At 36.2% G+C, this 21,503-nt stretch overlaps 2 protein-coding genes across 3 annotated transcripts; both read left to right on the top strand.

Moving 5' to 3' along the window:
• Window positions 1–5,335: 5,335 nt before the first annotated feature.
• On the top strand, window positions 5,336–8,147 carry LOC7498080 (40S ribosomal protein S24-1). Of its 2 annotated transcripts, XM_052456339.1 has the most exons (6): window positions 5,336–5,592; window positions 5,716–5,757; window positions 5,845–6,015; window positions 7,536–7,619; window positions 7,728–7,814; window positions 7,918–8,147. In XM_052456339.1, the coding sequence occupies exons 1-6, from the start codon at window positions 5,521–5,523 to the stop codon at window positions 7,948–7,950; spliced, it is 489 nt and encodes a 162-aa protein (XP_052312299.1). In that variant the 5' UTR covers window positions 5,336–5,520; the 3' UTR covers window positions 7,951–8,147. The 2 variants fall into 2 exon arrangements, with proteins under 2 accessions (XP_052312299.1, XP_002315773.2); XM_002315737.4 differs by lacking the exon at window positions 7,536–7,619 and having other exon boundaries at window positions 5,337–5,592.
• A 3,651-nt stretch (window positions 8,148–11,798) lies between these two features.
• On the top strand, window positions 11,799–21,457 carry LOC7498079 (uncharacterized). The gene is made up of 8 exons (XM_002315736.4): window positions 11,799–14,523; window positions 15,366–15,498; window positions 15,594–15,682; window positions 16,452–16,690; window positions 18,750–18,836; window positions 19,237–19,336; window positions 19,473–19,683; window positions 19,768–21,457. The coding sequence occupies exons 1-8, from the start codon at window positions 12,256–12,258 to the stop codon at window positions 20,865–20,867; spliced, it is 4,227 nt and encodes a 1,408-aa protein (XP_002315772.4). The 5' UTR covers window positions 11,799–12,255; the 3' UTR covers window positions 20,868–21,457.
• The last annotated feature ends 46 nt before the right edge of the window (window positions 21,458–21,503 follow it).

Below are 21,503 nucleotides of genomic sequence, written 5' to 3'. Positions count from 1 at the left end.
TACAGCAAATTAAACAGTTTGAGGACTTGTATAGGCAACTTTACTGATGCAAAAAGGACAAAAGCTAACGGAGGAAATCACAGTCACCATAAGTGCAAATGGGCTGAAGTAAATGGTAGATTTCTGCACTTTTCCCCCAGTCATTTTTTCACTTCAATGAAGCAGCTAATGACGTTGGAATCCATTACAAAGAAAAAAAAGATTTGATAAGAAAATCCCATTCAAAGGGAAGGAAATGGAGCATGGCACTTTGACTGGCGATTTTAATTACAAGCAAAGCCAGTTTTTCACGTCTAATAGAGCCCACTTTGACTGACTATAGTTTAAATTATGGAGGGATTATTACTGGGGGATAAGGGGATGGGTTGAATGAGTGGTGGATGGAGAAAGAGAGAGGTTCTTGCATCTCTGCATGCTTTTTCCTACTCCATTATTGTTCATCAATGTTTGATTATGAAGTATAACTTTCAACTATCGCTTTTGGAAACTTATCATGGCTGCAAATGAAGCACGGAAAAAGTTAAGCAATAGAAAAGTAATCCAACACGTACACAGATTCCATTATTACTCTTCACTGCTGATCTTTTCTAAAAGCGTCTTTGCAAGCTAACTTTTGATAAAGGGGTAAGTTAAAAAAAAAACACGGTGAAGTGACGTAGATTTAAAAAGATTTGCCAAAATACTACGGTTTTATCATGATAAAAATTGCTATTTTAAAGCATAATAAAATAGTTATCATACTTAGAAATAATGATATTTAATAAATATTATGTTTTTGAAACATTACATGGTCAAATTGTGCTATTTATGGCTCAACTAATTTTAAAAATAACTGGAAAAATCTCAAAATTATTAAAATTAGAAGGCCTCAATGAAATTTTTGATATCTAAAGATTCGACGATCCGCGTAACGACACAATGACTATTATAGGAAAAATAGCTTTTAGAAAAAATTTAAGCACGATCCAACAGTCGGATCAAAATTATGGTTATTTTGAGCTGTTATTCTGGTTTGGCACCAACCAGACTTCCTCTTGAGCCTAGATCTACCCCACTAGTCCATGAATGCATCTGCTAGGTCATCCATATAATCTGTTTGAGGCAAATTATTATCTAGTTATGATAGACTCATATCTGATTATGTATCACTACTGTATAAACAATAACTTTTTGAGATTTTGACTAGAGTCTAATCACGATTCAACAAATTGAACAAAGATATATATCTTGAATCATAAAACATATTTGAAATTTTTTTTCATAAAATTATAGTTTTTATGTAAAATAATTAAACGAGTAATATAACTAAATCCAACCGAATTTAGATAAAAAATTGGACTTTATTATATCACCCTTCTAAATCATGAAATAATTAAATTATGTTATTTCTCTTCTTTTTTTTTTAACTCACATCAATCCCATCAATTTTTTTTTAATTTTCCTGCTAATTTTTAAAAAATTCCAATTCCCATGTAGACACCATAAAGGAAGGGAAAAAGTAGAAGTTACCGTGCAAGCAGGCACAGAACAGCAGTGCATAATCACTTGTATGTATAAGCTTGCATTGAACAATAATGCGACACCCCAACTCCCACCTTGTCACTGATGGCTCTATGACTTTTTATTGAGTTCAGACAAGGCTGTCTGACTATGAAGTCTACAAGGTGCCAAATTTGCTGGTGTGTGTTTTAGTCGCACTTTATTTGGAATCTGCTACATTCTTAACACATAATTGAGCGTCCGCCACTAAATATCGATCTTTCAGGGAAGGTGCCTTCAGTGCATCTGTCACATTTCCACTAGTTAACAGAAACCAGAATTGCAGCTCAATTTTGATGATCCCGTTAGCGTGAGAAGATCAGGCACAATCTCAAGCTTCTGTTAGTTTTATCCTTTATGATTTCATTTAGTGCGGAGTATTTCCACCATTGAACACGGCACAGAGCTGCAAGTGTGGCTTGAAAACTGATATTATTCTCCTACAGTAGTCAATCTTTCCAGAAATGAAGCAAGCAAAGAGGCAAGAGTAGTTAGGTTTTCAAATTCTTTCACCTTTACTATCGTCATGCTGAAACTGAAACTCCAAGCCTTGTTGGCTTTGGTCTTTAGACTCTGTTTTGTTTAATTGCAAGTGGTTCTAAGTTTTTCTAAACTTGTTTGCTATTAAAAAAAAGTTAGTCCATCAAAAATAAAAAATGTTTTACAGTTAGAAGAAAAACATTTCCTTCTGAATATATGGTAACCGATTTCAATATGCTATTAAAAAATTTCAATTTCTTATCATGAAAAGGCGTGCCAGCAATATGCTTCCATGCTGAATATATGGTAACCGATTCTACAAACTACATAGTTGAAACGTTTCCTTCTGAAGCTAACAAAACGCCTCTTGTATAGCTTTGAAACAGATAGCTTTGTCTTGTCATTGACATCGGCCTAAAAAATTAGTACTTTCTTAGAAATCCCTGCACAGACAAAGCATCACTCTCCGCCTGCGGAGTCCATTGCACCTCTACAGCTTTATAGGAAAGAAAAATAACAAGATACATATAGGATACAACATATGAATAGTTGAGATTCCAATATTTAAATATGTTTTGTTATACCAGAAGCCTGGAGGATATAACATCCGCAGATAGTGAGGCTTCTTTTTTTTTATATATAATTTCCACGGTGTTTTCGATGGCAGGAACTTTATGTGCACCTTTAGCAAACACAAGGATGGTGACCTGAGAATAAGATGAGCAAAATTAAGAAAAGAAGTGATGGAAATAGTGATATTTAGTATCTTCGAAATATTATATGAATTCAGAAGAGGTAAGCTGATAAATATCCCCACGCATAAGAGTCAAGAAGGACCAGTAGCAACCGGACCATGAAATGGAGGGGGAGGGGACGGAAGTCAATTTAATGTCCCTTTTACGTTTCCCTGATAAGCATCCGTTTAATGTCATGGATCCTTAAGGATGCAGAAGATTACATCATAATCATCACACCAGGTGTTTGATGCAGATCAATTGGCGAATGTTGGTCAGCAATAGCTTAGAAGGACAATGGCAAAAGGGGGAAATATTAGCAAAATGGTCAGCAGATAATGGGTATCATCAACTGCCTGGTTTATTCATATTTTTGATCCATTTGAAGCTACAGACTAAAACACTTGCACTCCCTTATCCAAGTTAAATACCCGATCAATTCGCAACATGGAACACCAGATATAAAGCAAGAAAGAAAACAGATTGAAAATCAACAAACCAGTAAATGTAAAAAGGGAACTTTCCCTGTGTGCACTAGTTTTCTGATCATAATCCTTTTAGAGTTTTTATACAAGTGTTTGGCAACTGATTTCTCCTGAAATTAACAGGCGAGCAGTCCAAGACTAACGATATATCAAGGCTGTTTCAACTGATCAGTCTGAACTCTTGAGTTTTTAATTTTGCAAGTCATGACAAAGATCTTTCTTTCGGTGATTTCCAGGCTGAACTCTTGAGTTTTGAGACTCTCATTGACGCATAAACCAACCTTGTCATTGATCAGCACTATGCATTTTCAACAAATCAAAAAGGGAAATGATGCTCTTGATAGATGATCAATCTGTAAATGATAGATGATCAATCTGCCAGATTTGTGATAAGAAAGGACATGATGCTCTTGACGTTTTGACTTTTTTTTTAGGGACGGTTTCCACCTGGTGATATTGCTACAATGGCTGCTGAAGTCAACAATTCTTATGACCAACATGTCTGGTATACGGACAGTGGAGCAAATGCTCATATCACTACCAATGCAGGAAATTTAACCAAACAACAGTCCTACAAGGGTGATGATACTCTCCAAGTTGGCAATGGCTCAGATTTAGTTGTCAAACAAGCTTGAAATTCAACTCTAAGCTTTGACCATAGCTCTTTCAAACCCACTAATGTCCTATATTATCCTAATACCTCTGCAATTTTTCTATCTATTAACCAACTATTCTGGATAATGATTGTTATTTTGTACCAACTGATACTGATTTTTTGTGTAAAGGAAAACAAGATGGGTCGCATCCTGCTTCAAGGACCGATTGAAAACGAACTTTATCCATTTACCGGTCACAAGAGCTTCTCTAATAAACCGTGTTGCCTCACTGCCATGCTATGAATAAAAACTTCAATGGGACACTGGCATAATTGCCTGGTGCATCCTGCCAAGCCCATCTTCGATCCTCTACGTAATTATTTATCTATTTTTTATCCTTCCAGACAGATAAGTTTCCGCAGCTCTTGTCAATTAGGTAAAGCTACAGAACTTCCTTTTGCTGATTCAGTAGACAATCTATAAAGCCCTTGCAGCTAGTTCACACTGATGCATGGGTGTCTCCAATAAATTCTGCTGGTAGCTGTCGCTGTTGTGTTCTTTTTATCGATGATTTTATTAGATTCTCGTGGATGTATCCTATGCGATCTTTTTTGATGTATTTGTTATTTTCCAAGAACACAAATCTCTTGTTGAAAATTTGTTCTATTCTAAAATTCAACAGCTGCAAGGAGAATATCTTTCCAACAATTTCAAATCTTTTCTGGCAATGCATGAGATATATCATGGATTAACTTTAACTTGCCGCTGTACTTCACAACAAAATGGTATTACCGTAAAAAACCATTGATATATATAAGAAACCAGTTTAACTTCATCAATAACAGCACATCTACCAAATAAATATTAGACTGGTGCTTTTTTTACAACAACATTTCTCATATATCGTCTTCCTACAAAAGTCCTATACCAGAGAAAAAGAAGAATAGGCTCATGGATGCTAGTACTTTATTTTGCTTTTAAGGCAGTTAATTAATGTTATTGTGTTGAAAAAATACGAAAAGATTGATTTATTTCAATTAATTTGGTAATGATTAATAAATAATTTGGAAATGATCTTGCTCATCCCACCAACAAGTTCATTGATTTTTGTAGAGAAAAATAAAACAAATATCATTACACTGTTATAATTCATAGTATTTTTGTGTTTTGATTTGCACTGAAAACCTGTTTTTTATAGGTTTTTATTAAGAATAACATCTACTAGGTACAACAAAGGAATAATTAATAATACAATACTTAGAATATAATTATTATATTATAAAGAAGTTAAATCAAAATGGGTTTACGTGGATAGAACAGCATCATATTGGACCTTTTAGCTTGAAACAACATCGTTTTTGTAAAAAAAAATCAAGTAGCTTTTTGGATTTTTATGTATTGTTTTTATTATAACGATTTTTAAATTCTTTCATATCTTATTTATTTTTAGTATTGTCATGGATGCAATATATTAGATTTCACGACCCGGAGCCGGATAGTTCTAATCAGACACTCGCGCATACAACCCTCGAGAGCCAAACAGAGCCCATACTGTTTCACTGCCACTGCATAAAACCCTAATAATAAAATTTCTTCATTTTCCACTCCGTGCCCGAACGCAGCTTCGCTCAAAATCATAGCTTAGCGGCGTCAAGGAGAGGAGAAACCTGGTAGTTACAGACAACCATGTCAGACAAGGCTGTGACTATTAGAACAAGAAAGTTTATGACAAACAGGCTTCTTTCAAGGAAGCAGTTTGTGAGTTCTGTCTCTTCAGTTTTCTTTCTTTCTGTGTTTTCTTTTTCATCCCGGTTTGTTTGGTTTCTAACTTAATGCAGGCTAAGGAAATGGATTATAATCTAATTATTGTTTTTGAAACAGATCATTGATGTTTTGCATCCTGGGAGAGCTAATGTTTCTAAGGTATATATAGTTAGTTTCTTTTTTTCATGTTTTCTTATCTGTTTTTTTCTAATGATTTTTGGCATCTGACATTGGTATTCTATGAAGGCTGAATTGAAGGAGAAACTGGCAAGTTTATATGAAGTGAAAGACCCGAATTCGATTTTTGTGTTCAAGTTCCGTACTCATTTTGGAGGTGGGAAATCAACTGGGTTTGGGCTGATTTATGACTCTGTGGAGAGCGCCAAGAAATATGAACCAAAGTACAGGCTAATCAGGGTAACTTCCAATCTGATTTATTCCATTGTTCTTGATTTAGAGTGATTGCTGCCTTCACACACGAGGCTTGTGTAGTCATGGCCTATCTTTCGTGTTTTAGTGTGTTTGTTGATTGTCTAGTTGTTTTGTTTGGTAGATGATTTCTAATATACTTACTCTGCTAGTGTCTAGTTGTTGTTACGCAGCTGCAATGATTTTGCTTAACACGCAGTATGTTTGTTAGACCTTTCCTTTATTCAAGGAAAGAGTGAACAAGAATAAGAGGTGTCAGATTTTCCTGCATTGTTAGATTAAAGGCAAATCTGCATTATTTGATCTTTTGCTTGGTTTCTGATTATGTGTACTGATTGTTTTGTACTAGCTTGAGATTTGTTTCTCAGAGTAAACAAGCATAACCTGTTAATTCAGATTAGCAACACAATCATGTCTGCTAGAAGCCTACTCGTTAAGCAAACAAAAAACAAAATCTATTGTAGAATAGACATGGCCTGGACCCTTCACTATGCTTTTAAACTATGAATATACCAGAGCCTTTTGTCATGATCCAAGTTACTCAATTTACCCCGAAACAATTGTGATTTACATCAACAATCCCTTCTCAGTCTTACAAGTACTTTGGGGAAATCAATTCTTATTTACATCCGTGTTATATATATACAAGTAGCCCAGGGAATTTTCAAGCCAACACCTTAAAACTCACCTTTGAATGTCTTTCAACTATCAGCTAGAATCCTGAGAGCCTGTAATTGTTTTTTCTAAGGCACATATTTATTAATTTTCCTATATCTTTTTGCACAGTATTCATGGAGAATATTGTCTCCATTTTTTCATGCAGAAGTTCAGGTGCATTAGTGATTCTAGGGTAGCATCAATTTCAATCGGGAAGATGGTTGGAGGAATATGGGATGAGTTTCATCCTAAATATCCATCTAGTCTTCACCTAATTGAAAGAGTATTGAAGTATCTGCTATAGAAGTCCTTTGCTTGCTATTTGGATCACTAACTCATCATTTTTCTTGAAAGTCATCTCTTGTGTAATGGATCTAGAGTCCAAATGTTCTCTTGTGAGGCAAAAGCGGAGGAAACATGCCATATAAAGGATTTCAATTAGGTTCAAGTACATGACCCAGATTCAACATTTGCTTGCAACTTTTGTGTTTTTTTTGGCACATTTTCTAAATACAATTCGAATATTATGACTGAATTTATTCTAGATGAATGATGAAGAATAGCCAGTTTTCTAGCACCAATAACTATTCTAGGTGAAAGGAATGTGTTTTTTGCCAATGCAACAGAAGCTGCTACTGACAAGCTTCTGTGTGAAGATGCTGGATGGCTTTTTTATTCCTTTTTAGACTTGTCTCACAAAAGCATTTGAGATCTCACATGCCATGTGAAGAATTTTGATTGTGTTCAGACAACTCAGAATTGATATTTGCTTGCACCTTTTGTGTATTTGTTCGAATAACTATGTCTGCTTGTATTTTGTCAGTCTAACTTCATAAACGTTTGCATCTTAGGATACATGCTACTCGTTAGCACTGGGACTGGAATCATGTTTTGTCATACTACCACCACATATGTTGGGGATACAACAAACTAGTGTAGTTTTCTAAAGTTCAACTTGGTTTTGTTATGTGTGCTCTGATTACTCTAGTGCATCGGTTTTAATTTGTGTTTTTATACTGAATAATTTGTTGTTTTGATGATAGAATGGACTCGCCACCAAGGTGGAAAAATCAAGGAAGCAGCTAAAGGAAAGGAAGAACAGGGCAAAGAAAGTTCGAGGTGTAAAGAAGGTAACGGAGCGGTTTTCTTTGGCAATAACATTCATTATTGTTGGATTTTTCTTAGCCACCACATACAAACTGTTGATGCCCAATGTGTTTCTTCTATGTGCAGACCAAGGCTGGAGATGCTGCAAAGAAGAAGTGAGATCTAAGTGAGTTAGCTACCTGTCACAGTAATACGACTGGAAACCTGAATGTTTCTTCCTCGGATCTTATCTATCTATCCTCCAATGAAGTTTTGTTAAGATTTTGTTTTGAGATTGCTTTTAGTTATGTTTGCCAGCTGACTGAACATGTGCCTGTAGAGGTTTTTAATATTTGAGGAATCATTTGTTGAAGTAATTGCGACAATTTTGCACTGTGGTGTCTGCTTTGTTGTGATTCTGATGCAACTGATGCAATTTGTTCTTGCTGGATTCTTTGATCTTTTGGAATGCTTATGCTCCATCCAGGATTAAGATTTTCCCCCCAAATTTCCAATTTCCTATTAGCAATTCTTGATTTTGAGCCTGTGTTGGTCCAATACTCAAATTTAGCGCAAGAGGAGTTAATTTGCGGAGCTGCTTTGGTTCACGCCGTGCCGATTTCCCCCCAAGGTAGAAGGTTTCATGTCTTGGGTGTGAAATTCTAATCTGAATTTTCCTGGTGCCAACGTGGATAGTGTGGCTTACAATCCATCGCCATCGTCTCGTATTGTACAAAACGTGGGTGGCAGCTAAAAACAAAATATCACATGAAACGCATTCACTCATAGGACGGACGCAAACGCGTTGCAGCTGGATCGCATGTGTGCTGCATGGTGAATTAGAGTGTCCAGTGCCTCCCTCGTGCGGAAGCTGTAGCTAGAAATTGGAATAAAGTTGACTTCAAGATGATGACATTCGGCATAAAACTTCAAGATGAGTACGTTTCTATTTTGTATCATACGCATTACTATTCGATTATACGAATGCTCACACGTCAAGTGCCTGTGATTCCATGAGCTTCACAATGTTTTTTTTTTAAGAGTATGTTTTATTTGGAAATATATAAAAATAATATTAATATTAATATATTTAAAATTATTAAAATAATTTAAAAACATTAAAGAGTTAATTAATTTTATAAAATAAATCACAAAATACGGTTTCAACCTAATAAACAAGCATCCCTGCTGTTTGTTGGCCGACCAAGTATACCGGGAAGATTCTATTACAACAATTTTTAGTTACATCGTACGCTACTAGAATGATTAATCAAGCATTCATTATCCAGTCTAGAATATTTGTCATGGACTGTATTTGGTATGTCATCTTTGCTCTTTTAAGGTAAACTATTTTTTTTTTTTTCAAGTTGTTATATAAAAAATACGAAAGAGCTGAAGCCGTTCTCAGAAACAGAGTTGTTTTTCAAACAGGGTTGACGAGGCTCGACGTAAAAAAGCTGCGATGGAAAGCCTTTATTTTTTCCGGAGATGAAATGAGACTATCCACTTGTCCAAATTACAAATTTCAAGAATTAGACCACGAACAATTAACAAAGCACTTGTAGGGTTACGTTGATACACAAGGGAGGTGTTTTCCGCTGCATTTGCTTCTGTTTTTTTTGTGTGTTTTTAAAATGTTTCTGTTTTTAAAATATATTAAATTGATAGTATTTTAGTATTTTATAGTAATTTTGATTTATTAATGTTAAAAAAAAATAAAAAAAAAATTTGAAAAAAAATTATGGATTTTTAAGTGAAAAACTATTTCAAAAAATATTTTATACCACAATCTCAAACACATGCATTCTAGTAATATACTTGTGCTACTCGGTTATTTAGTTATAGGCATGTGCTATTTTTATTGCGGTGTGAATGATTTTTTTTTAAATATAACAAAAATATCTAGATCATAAGGAATTATTTGATATTTTTATTTAAATTGACCTAGTTACTCAATTTTTAATTTTTTTTATATAACTTTTTATTTAGCTCGAGTTTAAAATAAAATAATGTAAAAATTGTCTCGGTATGACCTGACTAGCTTAGTTTTTTCAAAAGCATTATGAGATCAAAAAGCCTGAGGAAAAAATTAAAAAAATAATAAAAAAATTAACTTAAAAAACCTATTGACTTAACTTCTTGCCCAACTCAATTTAAAATTAAACTGTAAAAGTTGTTTTAATGTGACTCAATTAATTTAATTGGTTAAAAAATAACATGCTTAGTAGAAAAAGTTAGAGAATAGAGTTGAATAAATGACAAAATTAAAAAAACAAATTTTTATTAGATTTTTTGCTTAGCTCAAATTTAAAATCAAACCATGTTTACCTCAACAAGATTCAATTTTAAAAACAATATTGTTAAAAAAAATTAAGAATGAAATTAAAAAAGGATAGAATTAAAATAAACAAAAGAGAGGAAATGGAAAAAAAGAGGTTGAATTGAAAGTAAAAAAAATGCTGTTCATGGTGATTGTCGCTTTTTTTAGTATATAGAAGTAATCCTTCACAAAATATTGCCGGCCACTCCAGACTTTTCACACCCGCTGCTGTTTGGCCTTATTGGAGGCATCAATTTTGCACTAGTCGTTATCAATTGTTCCTAATTTTGTTTAACACTAGAAAAATGTATTTAAACTCTCAAAATAAAACGTCAGGTTTGAACTCACGGTGAAAAGAGACAACCTTGTAAGAGAATTATTTATTTAAAAAGGAAGCAAGATAAAATTCCGAAGTTCAGACTGGTTCTTGCGTTTTCTTTTTCTTTTTTTATTCTGGGTTCAAAGCATTCTCAAACGGTAAATCATGTTTTAATGATTGGAAATGTGGTTAAAATTATATATTTTTTTGTTTATAATTATTATTTTTTTTGTTTATATATTATTTTGATATATTGATAACAAAACTTATTTTTTTAAAAATAAAAAAATATTATCTTAATGTATTTTTAAATAAAAAATATTTTGAGCTATAATCGTTACTTAATTTTCAAATACTCCATGATATTGATATCCAGACAAATTAATTGGCAAATCTTTTTCTTAAATTTTTTCTCGAGTTCAAATTTTGGAGGTGTGATAACAATTGTTTTTTAAAATATATTTTTTTGAAATACTTAAAATAATAATAATTTTATTTTTAAAAAATTATTTTTAATATCTGTTAGAGAATAATATAAATCATATCATGAAATTTCACCTAAAAGCTTAAGTTATTGAGTTGAGATGATTCTTTGACATGGTATCAGAGCCTTGATAACTAAGTTGTCTCGAGTTCGAATCTCATCATCCCTATTTATTTGATAAAAAATGAAGCATGAAACCTCACCTAAAAGGTTAAACTATTAGATTGAGATGATTTTTCAACAATATTAACACAATTTAAAAATATAAAAATATTTATTATTTTTTTAATTTCAAATTATGGTGACAAACAAGCCCTTACTTGTACATTCATGATGTAACGGTGCAGAATAGACAGCAAGTACAATCGTTGTGGTCAAACCTTTCTAAGGCGAAATAACAGTAAAAGATGTTTAGTGAGGAGCACTTTCATTTTTCACACAGTACACACGTGTGTGTGTGTGTGTATATATTTATTTTTATGTTTAGTCGGTGGAAACGGATGAAATGAGCAGGAGGGTAAATCTTCCCCACCAAAATGAGGAGAAAAGAAAATGCGGGAAGGTGTATATATAAGAAAAAAAAAAAAAACTAGTTTCTACTAATTTAAACCCAGAACAACCTGACTCATAAAAGGGAACAAAAAACCAGGTTCTCTCCACCTAAAATCCACCCAAGATACTGTCGTCTCTTCCACTCCCCACGCGCTTAACCTCGCAATTCTACCTCACGTCTCTAACAACTAGACCACCAGCTTGAGTCAACCCACTCTGATCTCGCCACGTCGTAATATACCGGGCCCTATTCCACCTTGCAAAATCATAGTGGTCATGCCTTCGTGAAGAATTGGAGGGAAAACTGGAAAATAATTATACACGCAACAAAGAGAAACGTAGACACAAAAAAGAGAGAGAGGAAAAAAAAAAAAAAAACGAAATAACATAATAACAGTGACAGAGAGAAGAAGCTAATGACTTCGTGGCTTTTTTGCTTATATTGTTAAGCAGGCTATTCCTGAAAAAACCAGGTAATGAAAAAAGACAAATTAAAATCTCCCCCTTCTCGCTTTCTTCACCGGAAAGTTACGTCATCAATTGCTGATACACCGCCGTTAAAATTCCGTTAATAGAATCCCGCAAGGTACTACTATTCTTTTCCTTGATAATACGTTAGAAAACCTAATTTCTTGGCTTCTTTCTGTAGTTTTTAGCATCAGATCTGGTGGGTTTTGGATTGATTTTGTGATTTGGGAGAGATTAGGGTTTACAATCTGTTTCTATTGAAAATATTTTATATCTCGGGGATGATTTTGGAGGGAATTCGGGAAAGTTAGGGTTTTTTGGGTGTTAGTTTTTGTTGTGTTTATGGAAGAGGGAAGGAGATCTGGTGACCCATCTGGATATATAATGAAGAATAAGAGCTCTTCAGGTTGTTTGATTGTGAGAAAGAAAGGTAATGATGGTGTGGGGTCTTCTGGTTCACATAAGGTTTTCGAGTCAAAGAAAGAGAAAAAGAGGCTTAGGGTGGAATATAGTGATTCAGGGTCTAGTGATGAGTTGTTAATGCCACGGCATAGAAGGGTGGGTCCTGAAACATTGAGGGCATGTAATGGTTTGAGTAGTTATGAAGAGAGTGATATTGGTAGGAAGGGAAGCAGGGGGGAGGATATTAGGCGTAATGAGGTTGGTTTGATTGTTAGGAATGGGAAGGATTTGAGTGAAAGGAAGAGGAATAAGTTGGATGTGTTTGAGTTTGATGAGTATGATGGGAATGACGTGGAAATGTTGAGGAGGCAGCGGTTTGAGGATGGTGGAATGGAAGGAAGGAGGTATTTTGGGCCGACAATGGCGGGGAGAAGTGGCACTGCGAGGGAATATGAGTCAGGGTCCAGGAGGCATGCTGTTGTTGATAGAAGAAAGTGTTCATATTTTGCAAGGTCAGGTGGGTTAAGTCAGGGTGGTGACAGGGGTGGAGCTCGGTCATCTATGTCATTTTTAAGGGATAATTATGATTCTGATGAACCCATTAGGGTTCAGGGGAAAAATGGTGTTTTAAAGGTGATGGTGAACAAGAAAAAGAAGGTTGGTGGGTCTTTGAATAGTTATGATCGTTTGGAAGCTGAGGAAAACAGAAAGGGTGTGAGAACAGAAGATACTGTCAAGAGGAATGTTCTAATGCGTCCTCCAGTCCACTATGATCCTAAAAGTGCTGACAAAGCTGGTTCAGTTTCTAGGACAGAGAAGAATCCAATGAATACGAAGAAATCAGTGTCAACTAAGAGTGGTAAAGTCACTGATGGGAATTCAGAAGACAGTGAAGCATTGTTGAAGTCGGGGCCTAAGAAAGGGGAAGCTCGTTATCTTATGAAGACACCATTGTCAACAAAGAAAAGCAAAGACCGTGATATGGATTCTGATGACAGTGACACATCTTTAAAGCTGGGACCGAAGAATGCTGGGGCTCGTAAATCTGCAAAGGGGACTGGTAGTGGAGGTGAAAAAACCCCTTGCAGCCAGCTCCCAGATGCTAAAATCAAAGAAGGGAAAGTTAAGCGAGGTAGTGGCACGGAAAAACAGAAGTTGCGTGAACAGATAAGGGAGATGCTTCTGAATTCAGGCTGGACAATAGACTATAGGCCTAGAAGGAACAGAGACTACCTGGATGCAGTTTATATAAATCCTACTGGGACAGCTTACTGGTCCATCATCAAGGCATATGATGCACTTCAAAAGCAAACGGATGAGGATGAGGCAAGATCCAGGGCTGATGGTTCTCCATTTACACCTTTAGCAGATGAGGTGCTCAGCCAACTAACAAGGAAGACAAAAAAGAAGATTGAGAAAGAAATGAAAAGGAAGAAAAGAGATGTCAGCGACAGTGAGGATGCAAGAGAAACTGCTGCAAGAAAGTCTTCAAGTACCAGGTATGATGAGGAGAGCCTGGACAGTGGTAGCCGTGAAGAGAAACTAAGTTCCTTTCTAAAGCGGGGTAGTAAGTCATTGAAGAGCAGAACAGGTGGTAATGGTTCTGTCAGTATAAACTCAAAAGGTGAGAGTTCCACACATCATTTACATGACAGCATTGAGAAACCACCATCTGGGTCCAATTCTCACCAGGGAAGAAAAAGTAGAAAACTTGGCAGATGTACTTTGTTGGTACGGAATTCTAATGAGGGTACAAACTCAGATAGTGATGGCTTTGTTCCATATTCTGGAAAGAGGACACTCCTTTCCTGGTTGATTGACTGTGGAACTGTGCAGTTGAGTGAAAAGGTGCGCTACATGAACCGTCGACGAACAAAAGTAATGCTGGAAGGGTGGGTTACAAGAGATGGAATTCATTGTGGTTGCTGTAGCAAAATCCTCACTGTGTCAAAGTTTGAGATCCATGCAGGGAGCAAACTGCGCCAGCCATTTCAAAATATATATCTAGAATCTGGTGCATCTCTTTTGGACTGCCAGATTGAAGCATGGAATAGGCAGGAGCCAGTTAAACGCCTTGGTTTTCAAGCTGTGGACGTTGATGGTAATGATCCAAATGATGATACATGTGGCCTCTGTGGAGATGGTGGGGATTTGATATGTTGTGATGGCTGTCCGTCAACATTTCATCAGAGCTGCTTAGATATAAAGGTATGTGTACATTATTTTAGCAATGCTGGCTTATTCTTTACATTGACTTTGTGATTATGTTGGTGTTTCTGTTTTCTCCATGATATCCCCTTGTAGCCTCTTATTTCATCCCCTAGTTTTGATTCGCATGGAAAGAGAGGGATGGGGGGAAGGTAAATGACTAGAGTTGGATTACAATTATACTGGCTGCAAAAGTTTTTTTGTTTTTGGTTGAGGCTCAATCTTTTCATACTCTTAATTATCCTCAAGTATCCTCAGTGGTTGTGCCCCATAAATGGCTCTCTTGAAATAAGGTGCAGGCTCCAAGCTCCTCTACATCCTATGAGTTATAGCTGGGATGTGCAGAAAGAATAATGATATATGTTTTCTATTAGCAGGAACTTTACAGATGTATTTGTTATTTCATAGATAGAAGATCCACCTATTCTTTATCTCACAGCCCGTCTGAGATCTGTCACTTGTCTGCGAGCCTCATTGAAGTCGCACCAGCCATTTTGGTGACTCATTTGGGGCAATTCTAGCAATGGTAAACCGTCTTACTAGATGGTTGGGAACTGGAAAAAAAATAGTTGCATAAAATGAATGATATAAACCTGATTTATTATATGCACACCAAGGTATTCTGAATGACGAATTCATACAGCATTTAGCTTTATACTTCTGTGCTGGGTGCAACTTGCACCTTAAAAGTAGGGGAGCGAGTTTAATCCAGCTTGCTAACAACACAGGAATTTATTGGTGACACTAGCATTTTTGTTTAATACTGTGCTTAGTAGCTTTGTTTTTCTCTAATGGTTTTGGTCTTAGCACTCAATGCACTCATACTTGTCTTCTCATTGCAGATGCTCCCCCCAGGTGATTGGCATTGTCCAAACTGTAGTTGCAAATTTTGTGGGGTAGCGAGTGATAAAAATTTCCAGAGAGATGATACAACAGTCTCCAAGCTTCTCACTTGTAGTCTGTGTGTGAAAAAATGTATTCTTCCTTTTCTTCTTTGGATTGACATCCATCTGTTTATATGCATTTCTTTGTTTTTTTTTTGTTGACATTGACTTTCCACTTCTATGTAGATCACAAATCTTGCATGCAGGAGATCAACACTCTTTCCATTGATACCAATAATTCAGTTGCTAGCTTTTGTGGGAAGAAATGCAGAGAGGTAATGTTTCAGGGGTTTGCTTAGAGTTCATAATCTTTTTCAGCAATTTCCAGGAATTTAACCTTTTAATTTCATGACTTTTTAGAGTTTAATGATTATTAGAACTTTTAGCTTTGCAAATCAATATTAGCTGGTAATTTTATGAGTTTTAAGATTTTTGGCTTCACTATTTCAGCAACTTTATCAAGGCATTGGTCAGTACCAATGGTAAATCAGGAAGCTATAGAGTTTTTATTTTTAAAATCCCGCTCCTTTTTGCTTTGTCTGTTTGAAAGGATAATAACTGATTTTTGAATCATCATGAGAGTCTTTTTGGAAACATCATTGTTTTCTGAAAGGCCTTCTGGCGATTTGCATCATGCACCTTATTGATAGATATGCCAGATTTGGTTTTGGTAATTCATTATTCTATAGCATACTGCCTCCCAGCTCTAAGCTTGGTCTAGAGCATTTCTTGTTTTCGGAAATTAACTTCCAGTGCAAATGAACTTTCAGATTTTAAGTAAAACCTTTTAAAAAAAGTTTTATGGAAACATTACTCTTCTTCGAATCTTTTTGTAGCTTCATAGAATTTGAGACCTTGGAAGATATTAAATCTAGGGACATCTGATACAGGAACCTTTTTTTAGTTTTTCTTCATAAAACAGTTCTGGTTCTGTTAGTTGGCTACAAATTATTCTCTTCTTGGTTGTTCCTTGCTACCTTGTTTTCAATGATATTGTTGTATTAATATGCACTATATTGATGAATCCATTTGTTGCTTGTACAGCTCTTTGAACAGTTGCAGAAATATCTTGGGGTCAAACATGAACTAGAAGCAGGGTTTTCTTGGTCTCTAATTCATAGAACCGATGCAGATTCAGACACTTCTCTCCAAGGACTTCCTCAAAGGGTGGAGTGCAATTCAAAGCTGGCTGTTTCTCTGTCTGTCATGGATGAGTGCTTTTTGCCAATTGTTGATAGGAGGAGTGGGATCAATTTAATTCAGAATGTTCTTTACAACTGTGGGTAAGTGTTCTCAATTCTTGAATGACATGGAATGAACATTGTTAGATATCCTACTTTGATGGGATATAGTGGCATTACACTTGCGAGCATGGATGCATGAGGCATTTTCAGGTAAAAGTAGTATAAACTCAGAAAACTTGATTACTGACAATTGGCTTGGTCTTTGAGGTACAGTTTTTGTTGAATGCAGTATTTTGGATTTTGTCACAGTTCTCATCTGATTTAAGATAAAGTTGATTTATGGAGTTAAGTTTGTGTTTTCATGTAACATGCACGTAGCATTCTTGGAAATGAATGCTCAGTTCTCATATTGTCTAGCTATCATGTACAATCATTGACAATTTTTTTTTAATGAAATTACTATGCTATTAGATATTATTATATGAAGATTGTAGTGAGTTGCATCGCTAGTTGTTCGGAAGAAGTATGTCTGTCAATGAGACTGAACTTCCTTGCATTGCATGTTCAGGCTGTATATTCTTTTTGCATAGAATGGAAAGTCAGATGCACCGTTATATGAGGTGGTAATTTGCTACACTTATACCAGCAATGGCACAGATGCTACAAACTCCTTGCATGTCTGATGTAAAGGATTTTTCATGGAGCTTCTTTGGCTTGATTGTTTGGTGTTTTTGGCTGCCCAAGCTCACTCAATCCAACCTGGAGCAAAGCAACTTCTAAACGAACTTGCAAGGAATTGAATGCGTATTGTCTTATCAATAGCATCAGGCTGAGATTTGCTAGGGCAGATGCATGCATACGCACTAGTGGTATTGGAATCAGTCCTAGTCTTAACTTCTGCAGAAAAAATAATTCAAGCCTTTGAAACTGATCCCAGTAGCTGGTGGCAGTTATATCAGTCTTTTTCTTTCATTGCACTCTATTTTGAACATGTTCATAAATCAGAATTCTCTTATGTCTTCAATCCAAGCCACTGTCAGCCTACCCCTTGACTTTTTTTGTCTCTTGAACTTCAATGTAGTCTCTCTCTCTCTACTTGCCGGGGCATCTAAATCTCTGCTAGTCCTATTATCATGCCACATGGTTCGTAATTCATTATAACCCAAGTCAACAAGATGGGGTTATGATCTGGCAAGACATTACTTCATATTCTGAATCATGTTAAAAAACTTGTGCAAGAGTTCTTAGTCTAAGAATAGATTCCTAGGCATCTGTGATATCTTGTGAGGGTAACAAGGGGATGGAAAATAGAAAGAAACCTACAGCTGCTAATGAGCAAAAAAGGAGGGGCAGGAGCATGGGAATTTGAAATCTTTCTTAGCAGCTTAAATTGCCTTTGCATTGCTGGATTAATGCTGGTGCAGTGCGTCCACTCATTCACATGCCCGAGTGGTATCTTCATGTGACACTATTAGAGGTGGAAATGCTTCTACAACTTAAGTGGAACGGTCCAGGGATCGCAGTGCTAGACTAGAGTTATCTGGTAGTGTCTTGGGGTATGCGATACCCTTCCTTAATTAGCTGAAGAGACTGGAGAATAGCCAAAGAAATGGATAAGCTTCCTTGTCTTTCCCTCTCTCTCACTATGCAGCTCTCATAGAAGAGAGAATTGAGAGGAAGGCTCCTTGCGTGAATCATCTACACATGTTATAAACCAATTTAGAAACCACAGCTTATCTCAATCATTGCTCATGGTCTAGCCATCTTAAAACCATTCTCTCAAATTGGGTGCCAACTTGTATGTGGTCATGTTTAGTTTAATGGAAACGCATTGATTTGTGACCCATTAGCTCTATTTAGATTGTTGTTTTTTTCTTTTTCCTTGGGAGGTTGTTAAGCTTGGCTGATTGTTCAAGTTCTCTTTTCTGTTAGTCCATCAGGATCATGACAACGTAAGTCCATGAATATAATGAATATATGCATTTGATTGCATGAATCATTGAGCATCCTAGGAACATATTTAGTTAACCTGGAAGCTTTTTTTTTCGTTTTAATTCATGTGCCCAGATACTTTGTTTGCATAAACACGCTGCATGTCTTTTTATAAGATGTTTTCTTAATTTTTCTGTCATTCATTAATTGTCATTATTTTTTTCAGATCAAACTTTAACCGGCTGAATTTTGGCGGCTTTTATGCTCTTATTCTGGAGAGGGGCGATGAAATAATATCTGCTGCATCCATCAGGTATGGAATTTTTGGTCATTTGTTTGCTCCTCCTAGTGCAATTTCTAACTTTTGGATGGAGTTTTGTAAATTCTGTTAAAAAGTGAGTTCAATTTCTGGAATCAGATTTTCTTGTTAGGAAAATGATAACCACGTGTTATGCAGGGAGCATTCTCTTCTTGAAACTACCATTTGTCTTTCATTGATTTCCTTGTTATGGATGACTTTGAGTTTATTAGTCCATACATTTTTGGTTCCGCTGTCTATAGCAAATACTTATGTGGGCACCTAAGTTAGGTTTTGGTATGGAGGACTTCCTGTTCGGTCTGAATACAACTTGGGTATTTATATGTACTTGTGTGTTTGAGTGTAGATTGCATGCAGTTGAATTCTGATAATAACACTCCCCGTGCTTGGTTAGGTTCCATGGAACTCGGTTGGCAGAAATGCCATTCATTGGAACTCGCCATATGTACAGGCGTCAAGGGATGTGCCGTCGGCTTTTTTATGCTATTGAATCGGTAAGGAATATGAATCATTTTGCTAGTTTTTGCATGTATAAACTACTGAAACTACAGTTTTTATTTATCTTGCCTTCAGTTTGGTTTCCCCTGCTGTATGTCCATAGATGCTATTAACCTTTTCTTTTCCTCTCAGACACTCTGTTCTCTGAAGGTTGAGAAACTGATTATCCCAGCAATCTCTGAACTTATGCATACATGGACAGAGGTTTTTGGTTTCACAACTCTTGATGAATCACTCAAGCAAGAATTGAAGTCTATGAATATGTTGGTGTTCCCTGGTATAGATATGTTACAGAAGCAGCTAGGGCAAGAAAATGCCGATGGAAAGAGGATTACCAGCATAGGTTTTGGTCAAATGTTTTGTTGAATTTTCCCTCTTAAACTTTATGTTCATGACTTGTTTTATAAATCTAATTTTCTTTCAACAGTTGCAAATCGGATGGAGTTTGAAGACAATGAATGTATTAAAACTGCAGTAGCAAATAAATCTGATGCAGATTCTCCAGCTGGGTATGATCCTCACGATTGTGATAATGGTGGTTTGGAATCTTTCATTGGGAAAAATGAAGTGGCTAGTGCAAGTTCTGATTCCCAATGCCCTGACGCTTCCTTGAACAATGTCTCTACAATGAATAGTTCTTTAGATGCATTTCATGGACTGAAAAGTGCTGCGTCACCTATGGAGACTGTACAGACAGATTCAGAATCAGATGACAAGTTGGCTGAATCTCCTGTGGATAAGAAAAGTGAATGCATCTCCAATACAACTCATGATGTTCACGAGATGGTTAAATCCAAATCAGATTCTTCTGTTGAAGATACCTCGCTTACTTGTATCAAGGGAGAAACGGCAGCTATGAATTCCGATTCCCAAGTTCCAGGTGCTTCCTTAGGCGATGCCTCTGTGATGAGTGGTTCGTTCAATGCCTCTTGTGAACTTATAAATGCAGTTCCTTTTGATGGGGCTTCATGTACTGATTCTGAATCAGGGGGCAAGATACCCGAGTCTGCTTCTATAATGATCTTGGATGTGTCTGGTGAGCGGCAAGAGGAAAACATGTCAGAAATGGTTTCTCTTGCTAAAGGCAAAGATCATTCTTGTAAAGAGGGTGAAGTCAATCACGTCCATGCGGTAATGGAAACTAAGCTGGTATCAGATTCCTCTGTTGAAAACAATAATGTGTCTTGTAATGATGGTGATTTGGATGATGCTCCTACAGCTAGTGTTGATATGGTATCTCTTGAAGCTGACCCTTCTGCAGAGAAGACAACTGCAGAAAATTTTGCTGAGAAGGTTGATGAGATCTCAGGTATATCTGTTTCTAGATTCAGTGGTGCTGAGGAGAATAATGTCCAAATTGATTCCGATCCAAACAGTGAAACCATCCATGAGAGGGGAACCAAATTAGATGTGGTTTCAGAGGCTGTTTCTGATGCAGCACGTTGCAGAGGAGTTGCTTCACATGTGCCTGAGGAGAGTTCTCTGATTGACTCGAGTGAAGGGAAAACTGAATCTGGCTCGATCTGATGGTGTCACTTCCTCAGCATTCCTGCTTAGTGTTTCCGTGCTCAACTTGCATGCATACTTAACCTGGAATGCTCCAACTAGTTCATGATTGTTAGGGCAATGTTGTGGTGGCATAAAGAAGCTATACTTCATCTGAGAAGTACTTGGTGCTGAAGCCACTTCTTAGTATGATTTTCAAGGTTCTGTTTTTACTTTGGAAAAGCATCAAGATAAGTTTTGATACAAGAGTTTCAACTTGATCTCTTGCTGGAATTATCTGGTGCCACACCTGCTTGACGCAAGAGGAGAATCTACTATTGTAAAAAGTAGGCAATGGAGAATAGACGGCAGATTTTTGGAGATCTGTCGAGTGTTCGGACTTTCTTTACAAGTCTTGTATCATTTCATTTTTACGTGGCAACATCTTCATGTATGTTAACCTTGTCACATGACGTAGGCTGTTGAAAAAAGGATTTTGAATTCTATTTTTCATGTAATTATAACTTACTTTTTTTTTCTTCTTCCCATAATGCCTGCACTTTATTCATAAACTTTATATCTCTTGTAAGTGGCCCATCTAATTGAGTTTGGTAAAAATAGCATATTATTCATTAGATGGTCTTGACAGAAACCAGAGTTTTAGAGGCTTCGTTTCAG

This window comes from Populus trichocarpa, chromosome 10, assembly GCF_000002775.5.
Source record: "Populus trichocarpa isolate Nisqually-1 chromosome 10, P.trichocarpa_v4.1, whole genome shotgun sequence".
Lineage (NCBI taxonomy): Eukaryota > Viridiplantae > Streptophyta > Magnoliopsida > Malpighiales > Salicaceae > Populus > Populus trichocarpa.
This window is presented reverse-complemented; position numbering and strand designations above follow the sequence as displayed.